Here is a 19327-nt window from a genome sequence, read left to right on the forward strand (position 1 = left end):
GTAACTAAGGACATCTGAGCTCCCTGCAGAGATACAGATTACCTCAGCCTGACCTGTCCCTGTCTAATTTGGAAAGAGATGCACTAAAAATCTCACTGCCTTAAGAAAAAGGGGAGGCTGAAGGAATGTAACAAGTGATAAAAACGATATTTATTTATTTGACATCTTTAATGCTGTGAATTTCCAGTCCTTATTTTTCTAATTTCCAGTCTAAAAGAAGAGGTCTTTGATCTTGAAAGACAGAGCGTTCTAAAAAAGGAAAAGTGTTTCTTTAGTATAAGCTGTTATTATTATTAGACTCCTGATCTTGTCGCTACATTTTTTCAAAGGACCAACAGAGCATTTTTATTTTCTACGTGTCTCAATTATTTTACCGTTTCCTTATTGTTTCAGTTTTTGACTTGAGATACAGGTTTTAAAATAGTTTTTACATATTTTTAAAAAAATGGCCTCAAAGGCTCCATGTTTATTATATCAACTCCATAAAATGTCATTACATTTACTATTTTTTTTTTTACTCATTTTGTTAATGAATATAACCAGCAGTGCAAGTACTTGAAAAGTCAAACTTTGTAAACTTATTCTTTTTTTTAAATGACAAGAGTTCTAAAATCCTAACTGGTCAGTGATAGGAGTTAACAGGTCTTGCTCGAAGAAGCGTTATACTGCAGCCCACAGGGTTTAGTTATTCTGACACAACTTCACCTCCAATTTAAGCAATATACTTGTGCTGATGTGAAAACAACTCAGAATACAGGAAAGTGTGCTTTATTCGTCATTCCTTTCAAATATCTCAGTCCAAGCCACTCACGTGCTGTACTGGGTGAGGTATGCTGTTAAAAAGAGCTTTACAATATATCAGCAATCATAGGAACAGAAACTGATGCATGGAGGGGACTCACACAATGGAGCCACTGCTAACTGCGACTCGTGAGGATGATTGCAGAGCAGTTAGAGAAAATTGCAATGCGGTGCGAGATAAAATGTGCCCCTGGTAAAGGACGACACTCCCCCCTAAAGAAGATAAATATAACCTGCGACTCAACAGGAGAGACTTCTGTTTTGGGGCTGACGAGGAGGCTGTCTGGCAGGGAGGACACAGGATTGATCTCCACACTTATCAGGTTTCCGCGAGGGAATCATGTCACATTACTGCCTTTGGGATCACGTGGAAGTCATTGCTCACTGGTTCTTTGTGGGAGCTCGATATACTTCCACTACGGTGTTGCTGGGGAAGGTCTCAAAACAACAGTAATCTACGACCTGGAGGAGTTCTGCGGCCACAGAGCAAGATGAGGGGATCCTGGTTGGGCTGAAGGAATTAAAAAATGCCGGACATGGACATAACACCCTCCAGGTGGCAGGGCTCCTCTCTGAGGTAGCCATGGAGTAATCTCCAAATCAACTGTGTATTGCACAGATCTAGATTTTGAATTTCCTAATTGAATCGGGTCCATCGTGGAATGATAAGTACAGCAATGGAGAGGGGGTTGCGTGGTCATTCAAGAAACCTCTGAAACTAGGCACGGTCACATTAAGCACAGGTGAGGGTAAGCTAATTGTATCAGGAGCCAGGCAGCCTGCCCTTGTCTCCCTCTTCATTTGTTGCTCATATAGTTGTTTTTTTTCCCCAAAGAGAGCAGCCAGTTTTATCCGTGATTCATTTTTCTAAGAACTGTCAGTGCTTTGAAAAGGTCTATTATATGTAGTAAAGTGATCTTAGAATACATTACATACAAAACAGAGATGAGTTTCCAGCTGCAATTCTGAGGATGCCACTCTGGGATTAATGGAATATTAACAAAACAACACCCTCATGCATATAACACACCATTCATAACACAAGCCAGAGCCTTTTTGAAAGTGGGGGGCCAAGGTCTGGGGGTGAGGGGGTAGCAACGGTTTTCAGAGATAAATTAAAATATTATTTTGAGAATGCACTTCAATTTCGAACAAACACCTCACAAAGTAAAACTACAGAATCAAATAACCATAGCATATTTGTAGACATATTCTTCATGTAAGCAAAAAAGAAAAAAGACTGCAACCTTTACCAGAACTTACACCTATTGGCACTGTAGTTCTAAACAATATTGAGGGGGTGATGTTTTCTCCAGATAAGAGTGATCAACCAAACTGAGTCTTTTCCCAATACCTTTATAATAAAAAGCAGCATTGACAGTTTGAATAACGAAACTATTCTTTACTGATTGTTGTGAATGAAACCATCAATAGTCTAAAACAGTCTCATAAAAAAAGATCTTGAAAAACCATTCTTTAAATAGATGAACATAGCCCTGTATTGCTTACTACAGGATTATGACATTGCAGGGTATACATTACTAAAGCTTAGGAACCTGCACTGTGGTGTGCCATGGTACAAGCACATCAAAGCATATTAAATTATAGTTCATTACTGTTATTATTTCCGTATGGAAAGGAAAATTCAACAACAACAAAATGATTTATTCAGGAAAACAAAAGGTTTTATGGTCATAAATGCAGAACCACTGTCTAAAAATAGCACAGACAGAGTTGCATAGGGTGATAATGCTGCCTTGTAAGGCAGCTGGTTTGCTGTGTTTTATAACCAGTAGTTTCTTTAAGACTTCAAAGCACTGTCACTGTCCATGGTCCTGAATGCATTTCCATTGAGTCTGCTAGCAGTTAACTCTTCATAGGGTTTCTATTGGGTTACTATTTGCTATGTTACTCAGTCCTTGCAATGTTTTATTAGAAAATGAATCGTTTTTATAATGCACTGCTTGATATGCTCAATGGACTCATGTTACTGCTGCTTGTTTTTAAATCATATTTGGTTCATCATACAGTGACGCAGAGTGTATTCAAACGCTTACAGTAACACTGCTAATAATTTATAATGCAAATATATACAGCATCTTGTCATTATAGTATGATGAAGACCAAGAAGTTGTTTTCATTGTGCTAATCAGCCCTTGTTATTTCACCCCCTCTTCTGCAGGTAAACCATGTGATTCCCAGATGCAGCTCTGTACACAACGATCCTTACCAGCCTGGTTGAGCTGCAGCGTGCTCTTGCTCCACTGGGACAGCCCCACGATGGCCACCATCTTGGCACCCAGGCTGGAGCGCCTCTTCTTATTGGTGGAGATGCCGGCCGCGTCGGGCGGGCTCCCGTTGCTCTTCTCCATGTTGTACATCTCCCCGCTGATACTGGAGCTGCGCATCACACTGCGTGCCTCCGCTGCGGAGAGCACTGCGCTGCTCCTCATCTCCCCGTTAAACATCTGGAACTGCGAAGAGGGACCTGCCAGGACAGAGAACCAGCATAGGGTTAATGGCGGAGGATTTCACAAACTAACTAACTTTCTATTCTTTTTGGCATTAAATAATTGTGCAGTTATCATAGTTTTATTATTCAGTACTTTTTAGAAGTCACTATGAGGCTCCAAGCTTTCTATCATAGACCCCTGCAGGCCTTTCGGATTGCAGTTGATTATAATCCAATCAACTGCTGCTTGTACACAAATTCTACAAAGGTGTGTACAGCACAAGTTGACCCTCCGTATGTAAATGCACTGGTTTGTTTTACAGCAGCACGTTTCTTCAGACAATCGATTTTTACCACAGAAGGACCCAAGCAAGCTTCATGAAATCATTAAATTAGCTTTCCAGGCTTTACGATCTTCCCAGGAACCTCATTTCAGAGCTGTGTCATTCTGTCCAACACACCAAGCTTGAAGAAGGTGACAAGTCTCTTCATTGCAGGCCATGCCAGTGATTGAAGCTGAAAGAACAATGTTGTTTTATTTCCCTGTCTCCGGGGCACAGACATGGAGACGCTGGGCCGAGAGATCAAAAGCACTCATTTCAAACTTTATTAAATTGCTGTCTGAAACCAAGTGCCAGGGTATTCTTCTTCTCTTTCTCTAGTTTAATAATATTAAGATTAAGCAGCGGCTGGCACCTTCAAGGGTGCATGACATACGGCATTGCTCATGTGCATACATATGTATACAGTGGCAAATTATTCAGACATGTTTTAATATCAAAATGTAGAGCGTATAGTTACACTAACATATCATCTGCAAAAATGTTATTATCTAGCCTTACTGAACTACGAGACCCATTCACTTTATAGTTTTCTGTAATGTTTTGATAAGGACTGTTTTTAAATAATTCTTTTTTTGTAATAAACCAGGTTTGCAGGTCATTCAACCTTTTTTTTTTTTTTTTTAGCTTTTTCAAGTTTATACAAATTTTGAACCTCAGAGAATTTCATTGAATGCTCAGTTCTTAAAGATTATTCTTAAAAACTGTCCTTAAAGTTTAGTGATGAGAGCCCTAGATATCTCAAAACTTTTTACATCAAATCTGGGTCATTCAATGTTAGCTGAATATTTTACAGGTCATTTATTTAGATTTAGATTGCGTCACATATTAATTATTATTGTAATATTATTCCTTAGATATTACAAAATACCAATCTCTCTAATGTGGATTAAAAGAATCTTGAAATATCTGAATTCATAATATAATTATCCTTGGATGTTTAGAAGCGATGCATCTCTTAGATCTGATGCTTTATAGAAGGTTTCTTTCTGCATATGATTATCTACTCCCCCCAAGATCTCTTAGGATTGGAGGGCTCTTGTAAGTTGTTGAGATTGTGCAGCTTGTCAAACTGTGTATCGTTCAGTACGCTGAACAGCTAGCCGCCACATAGCTAACAGCAATGCAAGCTTACAGTAAGCACAGGGCAAACAGTGACATATATGAACCCATACACATTGTTAACCTATTGCAGTACCATGGGGAAAGGTCAGTACCAGCGTACTGCCACACCAGCACCATGGTGCACCAGGCAGCTTCTAAAATGAAAAGCATTCGTTAGCACTGCAGTTCCTAAATAGCTCTAATTGATATATTAATAATGAATCTACCCCGATCGCATTGCAGTAAATTTCCAGTATATGCCGCTAATATTAAAGCTGTTTCTGATCTCAAATTAATTACTGTTCTCTCCCTTAGCAACTCTTTAACAGAGAGCAGGAGGGGAACCGATTAGAAAGGGGTCTGATTTCAATCCAGCACTAGCAGTCCAGTCAAGGCAGCATATTATTAAAATAAGCTGGGACTGAGCAGTGAGCCTGGCTCTCGTCCAGCCCTAGCATGGATCAGAAGCATTTAAAGTGAATTACACTTGCTAAGGGGTATATTGTATAGAGAGAGACTTGGTACAGGTATAAAGTATCAGAGTTATCATCCATTGGGGGCAGAGTGTGGCAGGGGGACAGGTTAATGGTTACACTCTGGTGTACCAGATGTAGTTGGAGAGAAGGCATGTGTGATTGCTGTATGGAGGCCACAGCTGTATTGAGCTGTATTGAGGCCACATTGGTGATGACATGAATAGAAAATGAAACTAATACCTTGTTTTCATGCACCACTCACTTACTGAGCCAACGTGAAACCGCGTGACTCACCTGTCACACAGTTTCAGAGGAGCAAAGGAACAAAGCAATGAAAAGTGACACAATCATAATGAGACGCAGAGGGATTTAACAGAAAAACAAGCAGTATTGACTTGCCTGATAAAATTAGCAAATAAAACACTGATCAATAAACGTGACACACCTGACCCAACACACAGCTTGCAAAATAGCTGAGTGCATTCACCCAAGTCTTATACAAGATCTCAGCCAGCGTGGGGAAGCAGAGAGATTGGTGTTGTTGTGGCTCATTACACGCTCCATATATCCCTCGGGAGGAACGACACCAAATCAAATACCCTCGAGGGCATGGCTTACTCTGTGCTTATCTTACACTTCCTCTGAATGACTGTACAGCATGTACTTAACAGAAGTACACAGTGTGCTTCTCGCATGTTACGCATGTAATTTAATGAAGGGCATCAGCATTTAATTAAATGATTTAATTACGTAGCACTTGACACCCCCTCCCAGCATGTCTTAATGGACAGTCATCTACAGGAAGAGAAAGAGACCAAATATCCTGATCCTGATCCTTTTCAGCTTTAAATGACTGTCACAAACAAAATTATTATGAATCATAAAGAACTTGCTTGAAATACATTCTTCTAATGAGGTAATTAGATACGGAACCATGTAATAACACGTTAATAACTGGGTTACCAATGGTTCCTCCTCTTCTATCTCACTTATGGAATATCTATGTAATGTCATGAAAATGGCCTGTACCACTGCATGTCTATATAATTACATCAAGCAACGTGTGTATGTAATAACACAGTAGTTGCAATGTAATAACATTAGCTGCAGGTAAGTGCATAGTTATTACAATGTTATTACCTGGTTATTCATGCCCTGTAGTCTGAAGTGCAAAGGAAAATGATTTTAAAGCCTTGTAACTGCATGCATTATGCGCTACCATCCTTAGTAGAGCTGCTACATCGCAGTACCAATAGTCCCACTAGCCTCTAGTAAGGTTAGGAGCTTGTATAGTATACAACTCCAGGTTGTTTTTCTTTTAAAGGTGGTGGAGGGGAGGGGTGCACAATAAATAGAACAGCTTCTCTAAATGCTAGTGTCCCAGCACTCCTGGTACTTCAGTGTGTCTGGAGAAGGTCAGTGGCAGCTTTCTACTGTCTGTCCTTAGGGGGGTCTCAGCATGGCATGCCTTTGAAGACACATCAAAAGAGCTAACCTTCACACTTCACACCCCACACCTGTGGAAATTTAGAAAGATTGATTCCGACAGGCAGGCAAACAGACTGCTAAAAAGAGACAGAACTAAAAGGCTAAAAGGTTTAAAACTTCAACCGTCAACCAAGTGTTAAACATTAGAAATGTTGTCTACAATACTCAATGGCAGCCTTGGCTGTTACGGTTAACGTTTAGAACGGTCGCTGATGTTCTTTTTTTTGGGGGGGGGGGTGCAAGGGTGTGTCCATCACTCCAAAAAAAAGATCTCCTTGAAGCTGAGACGGTATGGAGAAGGACAGGCAGGCTAATCACAGGATTTAACGTATGAGCTACAAATAAAGGTTAAAATAAATCAATCCTGGATCGCATCGATAAGGTTTGGATCCAAGTTACTGTTTTAAAATTCAGCAGAGAGAAGCAGCTGGAGCAGCGGGCACAAATGGAAATCAAGTAAAATCACACTGTTATAAATACAGTATTAAACAGACTTATTAAAAATAAACCATTAGAAAGTGCCCCAGTGTGCCAGAGCCTGTTCACCCACTACGCTTCTTAGACTGCAGCCCCTTGTACAGTGCTGCTGCAGAGCCTCTCGATTTATCCACAGACCCACAGAAACATCAATCATGGCAGTGAGCTTAACACACTGAAGCAGCAGCCGTCCCTTCAGGTGGAGTGTGAGGCTCGCCTCTCTGACCGAGAGAGGTATTAATAAATACATTTACAAACGGTCTGTAATAGAGAGTGCAAGACATTCCCCCCTGCAGAGATGAACGGACAGCAGAAATCCATTTACCACGACAGGACAAACACTCACAGAAAAGAAAGAGAGAACATGGAGGCAAAATAACTAAAAGCTCTGGTCTTTTAAGTTGCAGAAAGCTAGGGCTCCATCCTGGTAGACTGCAGAATAAAAACAAGCAAAAACAAAGGCATTTTATTGTAATTCAAATGTCATTACGTATAGCATATAATTTTGTATTAAATATAAATTAAGTAAACATGATACATATTCAAACCTACCACTAACATTAATTAGTCATGATGAATGAACATTAATTAAAAATTATGCTTAATTCATATGAATATATTTGGAAATATTTTAGTTCACACTGTACATAGTTATATTTGAATTAGTGACGGTATTATTCTAATAGGATTTGATGCTCTGGGTTAAAGAAGGAAACCGAACAATGGTTACCGTTTCAAACAAGCTTCCGAGCAGGGCGGTATAGAATTAGATATTTGCATTGCATCTTATTCATATTAGCAGTGATAGAATTACTCAGTCCCAGAAAATGCTTTTCAGGTAAAATTACTCAAGCAAAAGTACAGAACTAAAAGCACGGCTGAAAATGCAAATATTTTGACTTTCTTGTATTTTAAATTGCTGTTACCGTGTCCCTGAATTACTACTGTTAGCATTTTTGACAGATAATGAGTTCTAATATTTTCCATTATTCACCTGAAAGCGGAGATGAAGAACACCATTAATAAAACACAAATATGCTGAGCAAATGGCTCATCACAACATGACAATTATGGCCAAAATGATGCTAAGGGGATTAAAAACAATTATGCATAACATGTTATCATTTACCAGTAATAAGCACATATTAAAAGAGTTGCTTTTTAAAAAATCAGTTAAAAGTGATTATCTCTGCAAATGCATGTGGTTTATAAAGTGGGAAATGGTGTATTTAATTAAATGATTACTTCCTACATCCTGCCCCCTGGGAAGACCATGAAAATGAGATAAATTTCCCCTCCTGAAATAATGCACAAAAAAACTGACAGTCTGAGACAAGCATGTTAAACATGTAAACACATTGTGATTGATTATTTATGAACAGCCTTAACAGCTTAATAAATCGTCATCTACAGTAAAACAATGCCGTGCATATCATCCTCAAGGATGGAGAATGTGGGGGATGTGCAGATAGCCATGAACAGCCTCAACCAAGCCCTGCTGTGGAAGGGGGCATCCATTCATCTTCACTAATAGTAGCTCTGGCAGTGATGACTTCCAGACTTCCAGAACCCAGCTGAGGGCAGGAAGCTCAGTGCCATCAATCCAGTCCTGTCCGTCCTCCAGTCTTGCAGGAACGGCAGTCTATTCCAGCAGTGCTTTAATACCCCAGTCATTGAGAAGCACACAGCACAGAAATCACGCGAGGCATCGGAAAACGAGCGCGAATGAAGAAGGGGATCGCTTTAGACACCAACGAAACAGTGATCAAATGAAGCTTTCCTTTTGCTGAGAACAATTCTGCCTTTGTGAATTTAACATCCCCGCTCAAAAACGTTGTCAAGCAAGCGGTTTAACCGCTGTGCAAAGAGTGTCACAGCAATCTGGTGGTTAATAGAGTATATAGTGTATTGTCTTGACATATACAGTATATACAGTCTCCCTACTAATCACTCTGTATGGTTATATACATGCACTATATCTGCAGAACCAAACTGTGTCACAATTATGAAGCACACATGTAAGACAACATTCTGAAAAAAAACCAATCAATCAATAAATACAACAAGCACATGACGAGAAAGCCTTGTCAAGGCACACAAAATACACTTGTAATTATTTCTACCAGCAATTTTACACATTCATTCTGAACTCTTCTTTCTTTCTTTCTTTCTTTCTTTCTTTCTTTCTTTCTTTCTTTCTTTCTCTCTTTTGCCAGCAAAAGCTTTTTTTTAACACCACTGATGATTAAAGGCCTGCTTGTTCAAATGCTAAATTGTTAAAAATAAACCTCCCACACTGGCAGGGAAACAGCAATTCTGGGTAATCACTGTGGAAGAGGTTAAATGAAGCCCCTTTTCTAAATATGTACAGTTCAACAGCACACTGCTGTTTGGAACTGGGTTGCCAGAGGCCTGATAGATTGAACAAGGAGAGGTGCTGACTCCTGCCATGTTCCATATCGCTGATAAATACGAGTGCTCGCCTGCTGCCTGTGCCAGCAAACAAAGGAGTCTGCATTCAACTAATCAAGCGAGGGTCTGCATAACAACGACACCGTTTAAAACCCCAAGAAATCAGGGCTATCCAATCCGGGTGGTGGAGAGCCATTAACAGCACGGGTCTCAGATGAACTATTCCATTTTAAAATGTGTGTTTCAGTTTGATGTGCATAGAATCGCACTTTCTAAAGTCTATGAGACCTGTAATTTGTGTGCACTGGAAAGCACTGCAGATATAAAATGTATAAGACAGACCATTGCTCAACAGATACAAGGCTGGTCTAAAGGCTACATCATTAAGCTAGACCCCTGTCAGGCATTTTACATACAGACACAACTACTCTAAGTGACTCGCATATGGTCTGTTAAACATCTTGGTTTTCAATGCAATTATCTAAAGTGTTCTTTGAAATCCTTCCAGAAACTGTTACTTTCCAAATGAACACAGTCCAGTGTTTGATTTTTTTGATGCAGACCACAATGTTGCTAGTTCGCTTCCATATTTTTCTGAACTGATTTTGCTTTCACAAGAGTAACTTCTATCCTCCATAGAGGTTTGTACTGTGATTTATTTACACAAAGCTCTGTTGTGCATCAATATCTTTACATATTCAAAGGAAGTGTGCAATCAGTCCAGGGCCCTGCAAACTGGCATACAACTGTCTCTATTCCGAGATTTCTTAATCAATCAAAACAATACAGAAGTCAAATACATTATATTTTCTAAAATCGACCTTTATTTTGTTCAAGCTGCCTTTAATGCGCTTAGACGATGTCAATTATTTCCGCCAGTGACCCAACCTCAGGTTTTACCCTTTAAGGGGTCAAATTTAAAGATCAGTCTGATTAAGCTGCGGGGGGGGGGTTGAATGAGACTTAAATAAGAAACAATCATTCACCTTGAGAAGTTCACACTGCTTGTGGTCATTCAGCAGCCACGTCCAATTGATTACACTGAAACGTAACCATTATTACCAACACAAAATCCGCGATCACTTCCAATAACACTGTGTTTATAAAACTGGCAATTACCAACATGGGGAGTATTATTGCAGTGATATGTCAATTAGGATACATGGGGTTTATTGGGTTTAAATGCCACTAAGCTGTAATGTAACAGCATTAACTGAATGCCTGAATTAGAAAAGTGGGCTCTATCAAATACCTGCCCTGTCGGTTTTTAATTGAGTTGCACTTAGACAGGAGGAAATGTTCAATCTCTTGAACAGAATGCCTCGTGTACTTTAAATCACTCTATATTAAACTTTCATGAATCTTTCTTGTGTTCAGCTCACAGGCCTTGCGTTTAAGTTTCTGTCCTTTCACAAACATGCGCATGCTGTTCATAACTAACGAAGGACAAACCTTTTATTTATTTATTTATTATTTAAATACCAACGCCACTTAAAAATCACGTTTTTCCAATCCTGTTTTTAAACTATATATATTTACCTTCCTATTGATGCAATCAGAACCACACACTGATGTAGTCATGGGCAGGATTTAAAGGGGGTGGGAGTATATATATATTTTTTATTTGTTCATTCCTTAACCAGGAATAAACCCATTGAGACCAAGGCCTAGTTTACAAGGGTGTCCAGGCAAGATGACCAGTGGTAGGCAGCAGTAATTATACACATCAAAAAAAACACTAAAAACATGATTATACAAAAACATTTACACTTCGACCTACTCATTTAAGTAAATTCATGTTTCTTCTACATGTAGCTGATGCATCTGGGTTATTCATCTGATCCATATCCCTTTACTGTGGTCTAGGCTAGACCATGCCATAGGGGCACTGTATCTAAATGCTGATCAGCCAACACAGGACCTTCTCCTAGGTACTTGGTAAGTAAGTGTAAAACTAGATTATAAACTGTACTTAGGTATATTAACCTGTGAAGTTGAGCTAAGATAAGATGGGTTGAGTCGCTACGGCTAAATCTACCATTGAAGGATGTAAACTAACAGTGTGCAGAAGGCATAAAGAAATGGAAGAATGCAGAAAACTGTTACCACAGGATAAATAATCATAATAAAAACGACAGTGGGACACTGTTAAGAATAAGACATGGGGAATGTGCAGAAAAACATCTCTATCGAGATCATGTCACATTAAATAAACATGTGCTTCTGGTAAGTATTAACTTATCTCTCTCGGGTATCACAGCCATTTCCAAACAAGGTAATGCAGCACAACGGTGGTTGGGGTAAGGTTAGGGTTAGGGGTTGTGCGGTTAGGCAATTTTTCAATAGCTATCTACTTAGATGATTAAGCAGTTGTGCATCCCTTTAAAACTTGCAGATAGGGCTAAATAAGGAGTTCCCGGCTCAGTATGGGTTCTGCTTACAGGGCTGTCTGTGTCAGCTACTTGTGGCAGTAAAACTTGTGCATTTCAAAACGAAGAAATCTGCAGGGTTTTTTGGGGGTTTTTTTTTAATAGGGAAATTATGCACAAGCATAATTCAGTTTGTCATGAAATAAAATGGTGGGCAGTTTAAAAAAAATATACAATTTAAATTAAAAACAGCCCACAATCTGCTGAAAATATTTACCCACGGAGAAAAATAAAAAGAAACAGAAAGTGGTTTGTTAATTTTATATGTACTCCAGACATAATCTGGAGTACACTGTTATCTGCTATTATACTATTATAATAGAACTATGATGTACATATTTTTCAACATGCTTCTTTTCCCTAAAATATATCCAGTTGACCTGTTCTTAATGATCAACAAATCATATTTAATTATATTCTTTTTAATGTCAAATATCTGTAAACGTGGTAAAAACATGTACAACATAGGATACGTGTATTAATAATGTATCACCTATTTACAAAAATATCTAAATATATGAATAAAATGTGTTAAATAATCTAAACAGACATATTGACATGAGCAGTAAAGGCGACAGGCTGTATTATATTTGTTTATCAGATGGAATTAGGATAAATTTGTAGTGATATATATATATATATATATATATATTATATATATATATATATATATACACATGTGTGTGTGTGAAAAAGAAAATACAACACTTGTGCTACGTCTCCAAATGTGCCAAAACACACTCTCTCTGTCTCTCTCTCTCACTCTCTGTCTTTCTCTCACTCTGTCTCTCTCTCTCTCTCTATCTCTATATATATATATATATATATATATATATATATATATATATATATATATGCGATGAGATTCTGTAAAATTGGACACATTGTCTGCGTCTGCATTCTTACCACTGTATTTACAAAGCCAAGCAAATAAATAAATAAATAAATAAATAAATAAATAAATAAATAAATAAAATGACTACAAAGCATTGGTGATTATTGCGGTGCAGTATTAGAAAAGCCGGGTGCTTTTCACACCTGCACAGAGTATATCCAACCTATTGCAAAAACTGCATAACGCAACAGTTGCGCAAAATGCTACAGCTCATGACAACAGGTTTTAATTATAACATCATAACGTGTACTTATTTCCAATTCGTTCTGCAGACATGTCTTGGAAAAAAAGCACAAAAACGGCAATTTTAGCCCAGCACACAGCAACCGCGTTCTAGCAGGAATACCAATGAACCATTCCTGCTGCAGAATATCAATGTGCATACGGCACTACAACACAAAAAAACAAAAAACGTGCAACGGTGAAAAAATAACTATCCAACAGACATTGCAATGGTTTTGTTTTTGCTAATAAATATAATAATACATGCACTTATTTTATTATATTACTAGCATAAGAAAAAACACTTAATTTTTTTTTTTTTAAACTAAAGACTTACCGGTAGCAAATGTAGTTATCGCAAAGGGGAGAATGTGGTTACAATGTTATATTTGTTATCTTTACGGAAAATACCATCTTTTTTTAATCAGAGAGGGTGCAAAAGAAAAAGAGCCTGGTTAAATCCAAGAGCGAGTTTCCTTGTGGATGGGAGAGATAGGGAGTGCGACTGTGTTAATCTGGCAAAGCCTACCTCCGTGCGAAATCATCTCCATGGTTACCCACCTGACCCACTTATCATTACAGAAGACCGATACGAGGCGCAAGAAGTTATAAAGAAATCGGAAAAGAACCAAACCGCGCACCCGAAAAGGGGACGCAACTTTAATAATAATAATAATAATAATAATAATAATAATAATAATAATAATAATAATAATAATAACACTATGTAACACAATTTTTGTTCCTGGGTAGTAAGTGTTATTTCCTAATTGCTTATGCCTCAGAAGTATAGAAAATGGCTATTATTCCCCACAAACTTTGCTTTTGTGACCAGACAGTGATATTTTGAAATGTACCTATTTCCAATGAGAAAACGGGCGAATTTGTGTCTTTTCGTTCACATAAAGTCAGAAAAAAAACATATGAATCCAAATTAACATGTATTTATGCTAAAGTAATACAAAAATGACTACAAAAGATTTAGAAGTGAGTAGTTTTTCGAGATTTACGATTATACTGTAAATCACTTTCACGAATCAGCCCCCAAATGTAGTCTCCCATCATGTTCTCGTTATACTGTCCTTGGTAGCGGCGTTCAAAGTCCAGTATATCCTGGTGGAAGCGCTCGCCTTGCTCCTCCGAGTACGCTCCCATGTTCTCCTTGAATTTATCAAGATGAGCATCAAGGATATGGACTTTGAGGGACATCCTACAGCCCATTGTGCCGTAGTTCTTCACCAGAGTCTCAACCAGCTCCACATAGTTTTCGGCCTTGTGATTGCCCAGGAAGCCCCGAACCACTGCGACAAAGCTGTTCCAAGCTGCTTTCTCCTTACTAGTGAGCTTCTTGGGGAATTCATTGCACTCCAGGATCTTCTTTATCTGTGGTCCGACGAAGACATCGGCTTTGACCTTTGCCTCAGGCAGCTTAGGGAAGAAGTCTTGAAGGTACTTGAAGGCTGCCGACTCCTTATCTAGAGCTCTGACAAATTGTTTCATAAGGCCCAATTTGATGTGCAGTGGTGGCATCAGCACCTTCCGGGGGTCCACCAGTGGCTCCCACTTGACGTTGTTCCTCCCCACAGAAAACTCGGTCCGCTGTGGCCAGTCCCGCCTGTGGTAGTGCGCCTTGGTGTCCCTGCTGTCCCAAAGGCAAAGATAGCAGGGAAACTTGGTAAAACCGCCTTGGAGACCCATCAGGAATGCCACCATTTTGAAGTCTCCTATGACCTTGATGCCATCTCAGAAAAATGCAGATATGTATTCACTTAGGCAGCTGGAACTAAACTGAACTGGTGGTCTTAAGGCCCCTGTATTTATACTACTATTTATATTACTGGAAAGTTCTAGAAAGTTCTAGAAGTTACTCCAAGTTTACTCAGCACTGAATCTATCTGGAATGTTCTGGAAAATAGGTAAATTTCAAAATATCACTGTCCTGGTCACAAAAGCAAAGTTTGTGGGGAATAATAGGCATTTTCTGTACTTTTGAGGCATAAACAATTAGGAAATAACACTTACTACCCAGGAACCAAAAAATAATAATAATAATTGTTACACGGTGTAATAATAATAATAATAATAATAATAATAATAATAATAATAATAATAACAATACCATTTTTTTACAGGACATTTTGAAATGCGACAGTTTTTTTTAATTTCAGGAAATTTTTTTTTTTAAAGAACAAAAACGATATACAATAAAACATTTCATGTTTTAAAACATACCCAATTTGTGTGTACATATGTTTACATATAACCATATAAAAAAGTCTTGTTGTACACCATATATGTTTATAGCAATTTAACTGTGTATACATGTTTCTTCATCTATGTGAACAGATTTTAAATTAAATGTGTCGCTAGAAAATAATGAACCAAGCGAGACATGAAGTCTGCCTGGCTGTGATACAGGGTTGGTATAGGGGCTCAGTTGGAAGGTGCTTCTATATGCGAGACTGCATATATATATATATATATATATATATATATATATATATATATATATATATATATATGTGTGTGTGTGTATTGCAGTTTTAGGATACACAGGTAAATTAAGTGCCTGTGCATGTAATTACACTGTAGCTACTCTTTACTAATATTTATTACATGCAAGAGCACACAATTCTGTTATTTTCAGGCTCAAACGCCATACATTCACAGCATGTATTTTTCCCCAGTCATGGTGGTGGAAGTACATTCAATAATGCAACAGAAGTGGAAGAACAGCAAAACCTGGATTGTGATTCCAGTTTTGAAATCAATTGTGCATAATTTATATATTCGGTTCCTCACTGTATTATTGTGTTTTAATTAGATAACAGCACAGCTCTATACTAATTGAATTGAGGATTTGAATCTGTGAACGTTAAAAAATTGTAATGTATATATATATATATATATATATATATATATATATATATATATATATATATATATATATATATATATATATATTCAAATACATTACTTTTTTTTTTAATCAGAGAGGCTGCAAAAGACCCTGAAGTAGTTAATTATATATTTTAACCTGTTAAACCCAGAGTGGATTTGCCCTCCAGGAACGTGAAGGTTTAGATCATTAAAACAGACCCCACAGTACGTGTCTCTGAAATATCATTTTAATATATCATAAGCGACAGGCATTAATTGACACCACCTCCTGGAGCACATCTCTTTCCCATGAGTGTGAATCCTCTGTGTTGCGCTCTCTAGCTGCCTCTGTGACTCCAGTCTGTGTGTGCATTGTACGATCCTGTCTCTGGGAGGATTCGCTAATTCTTTTTTTTTTTGGTTTTGGATTTTCTGCCTCTAGGATCCCAGTTTTGCTACACTCAACGCTGAAAGAACCACCACGGTGTTAATCAGGATTATGCTGCTTTGAAATCTCTGTTTAAATTCAACTCAGCCTGTGCTGTGCAGTTAGAAGCCAGTAATTAGCCCGCCACATTGTTGAGGCCATAAACGAAAAAGAAACTGATGGGTTTTAGGACATTAATCAAAGCGCACAATCCAGTCATGGGTTAATTACCTCAAGGAGGAAAACAAGATGAAGATAATTAGCACAGAGAGAGAGAGAGAGAGAGAGAGAGAGAGAGAGAGAGAGAGAGAGAGAGAGAGAGAGAGAGTTATAGTGTTCACCATTTAGTGTGTCAGACAGACAAATACCATTGGTGAATAAGGACCCCCAAAAAAACACCCTTTATAGTAAGAGTGCTAGGTATCGTGGGTACAAATCAGGAGAGCGGGTAGCTGTGCAGAAGCAGAGCTAGTCTTTCTGCCTCTTTATTTCAATGTGTGAATCCATGCAAATTAAATTATGCACATTTGCATTCGCCTTGCAAAAGGACGGGGGGTCACCATGTTACAGAGAAATTCAATGAATTAATGTCTCTCAGCTGTTAGAAGAAAAGAAAAACAGGTTTGCGTGGGTGGAAAATATCATTTAATATGTTCATGCGCTGTAATTGTTTTACAACTGCAGGGCGAGGGGGATAGTTTGGAGTGCAGGCTCTCAACACCTTGGCAAGAACATATGGAGCATATTTTGAAAGGAGAGAATCATGTGAATGTTACAAACTCACAAACAAAAAAAAACCCTTGGGAGGGTTTAATTATGGCTATGGTGCAGCAGAAGCGAGGAAGGCACCAGCGAGACTATTGCCTACTTGAGTTCTACAGAAGCCGTCATAACGGTTTAGAAATAGCAGTAAAACCAATCATTTCTATTGAACTCACTTAACATGATGGATACGTCCTGACTGTGCAAATAAAGCCATGCAGCTTTTTGTTCTATACAATAAGTAAGCTCCCCAATTGCTACAACAATGTAATAATCCTTTGCTCCAGTTTTTAAGGTTTACAAGATATGTCACGGTCAAAATCAATACCCGTCAGATTTGCAGTCGCACTTTCTAACGCCAGCGCCTCCAGCAAAACTGTTCTGATTTTAATTGTTTATCGATCACTGTTCCATCTGTGCTCTCCATCGCCGCCCTTAAAGATACCGAATTTCTCACTAAAGGCAATATATCATAATAGCCCAGATTTAGAACGTATTTCGAAGACTCGTGTCTGTCGGGGAAAACGTTTACTGTTGGTTTTCGATGTAGTTGACTTTGCTGCCGCTCATAATTGAGCCATGCTCTTGCTGGAGTGAGGCTGCAGTCAATGGTGCAGACAACAAGACTGCAAGGTGTGACGTTTTCACACATTTGAGAGTTAAGAAGCTTGGAATGTGTATTACTGTCCTCTTACCTTTCCACAGTGTCTGTAGTCCTTCTGAGTTGTACATTTTGCAGTTAGTCAAATGCCATATATGCATTTAACAGGTCAGCCAAATGTGATCTGCCACTTTTGATTTTACACACTGCAATGCTTTAGATGAGGCTGGCACTAAGGACACTGGTGGATCGAGCCTGCATTACATACAGCATGTCTATGACCGGTAACTAGACCTGAAGAGCTCCCCAGTGAATCCAGAACAATTGTGAAATGAATGTAGAATTGCTGGCCCCGGTGGTGTCCAGCCCCTAGTTTGGGAACTCCACTGTACTGTGCTGTTACCTCCTGTTCCTTCAAGCAGCAGCAGTGTCAAGCATATTTAGCTCACAGAGTAATGTAGTGCAGATACCAATGCAGTGTAAAAGGTATATAGAAATTGCAGTTAATGTAGCTGCACAGGAAATGTGGGTAGGCAGCATTCCCAGAGCTGAAAATATAACCACCAAGGGTCATATTCACGAGTCATTTACCATCTGCTAAGATGTTTTGTAGAACAAACTGCTGCTAATGCTAGCAAGAAACAGCCATGGTGTGTGTACAAGACCTTAGAGTCACTGAAGCGCCCAAGTTATTTATTTCAAGGTTTGTTTGTTTTTTTAAACTTTGTCTTCTTTGCAGAACTGGTGTTAATGTTTCGTGATGCTAGCTTTCCAAGAAAAGAGAGTTGAAAACATTGTAATAAAATAAAAATGAAAAGGGCACAACAGGGTAAAAAGCCTAAGGAACACACAGAGAGACACGATTTCAACAGTTCATTTAATTAAATGGGATAAACAAGTAATCTATCTGGGGTCACCTGGCTTCCTCATCCACAGCAACTGGACACACATTAATAATCTCATTAACAGCACACTCCAGTTAGTTAAATGCACACCTCTAAAGTTGTTAACACTGATTCCTGGAAAAGATAATAAATAAATAAATAAAGAACAGGAGAATGAAAAGGAGCTTATTGCCCTGACCTTGAGGTGTCAAAATCTGAGAGTCTTAGAATGTCAAGGTAGACCAGGCATGCACTCCTCTGAGACTCAACATAATACTCCTCTGATTAAAAACGTTGTGACATTTTCATATATTCATATATTCCCGGCAGAAGCATATTCCTAGATGTTCTGATATAAAGTCTAAAATACGCTGGCTAAAAATACCTTTAAAAAAAAAAAAAGGCAAATAATTGGTTTTGACTTTATTAACGAGAACCGAATTTTTGTTATGCATAGATTAAAGCTGGATAGAATTAGCACGTTAAAAATAGCAGGTTTATTGAAATGCATCCTGATATACAGTAATTACAATGTTCACACTGATAGACCCACTATAAACACACAGAGCTACATTCTTACAAACATCTTTCTTGCTCGTTTCATTTTTCGTTGCAGAACCTAATCTGTATGTTTCTGCCACAGTTGGGTACAGATAAATCATGAACGAGACATTCA

The 19327-nt window shown here is 38.4% G+C and overlaps 1 protein-coding gene across 2 annotated transcripts in view; it reads right to left on the minus strand.

The window, feature by feature from the left end:
* Nucleotides 1–19327, minus strand: part of LOC117414053 (regulating synaptic membrane exocytosis protein 3-like) — a 32950-nt gene that overhangs the window by 8964 nt on the left and 4659 nt on the right. The window contains exons 1-2 of one of the 2 annotated variants that reach the window (XM_034906438.2): nucleotides 13435–13611; nucleotides 3032–3289 (exon numbers count right to left, since the gene is read on the minus strand). In XM_034906438.2, the coding sequence (XP_034762329.2) occupies nucleotides 3032–3269 (238 nt within the window). In that variant the 5' untranslated portion in view covers nucleotides 3270–3289; nucleotides 13435–13611. Of the gene's footprint in view, nucleotides 1–3031; nucleotides 3290–13434; nucleotides 13612–19327 lie in introns of those variants that run through there. The other variant, XM_058997348.1, reaches the window with a different exon arrangement.

The sequence above is a fragment of the Acipenser ruthenus genome, chromosome 23, assembly GCF_902713425.1.
Source record: "Acipenser ruthenus chromosome 23, fAciRut3.2 maternal haplotype, whole genome shotgun sequence".
Lineage (NCBI taxonomy): Eukaryota > Metazoa > Chordata > Actinopteri > Acipenseriformes > Acipenseridae > Acipenser > Acipenser ruthenus.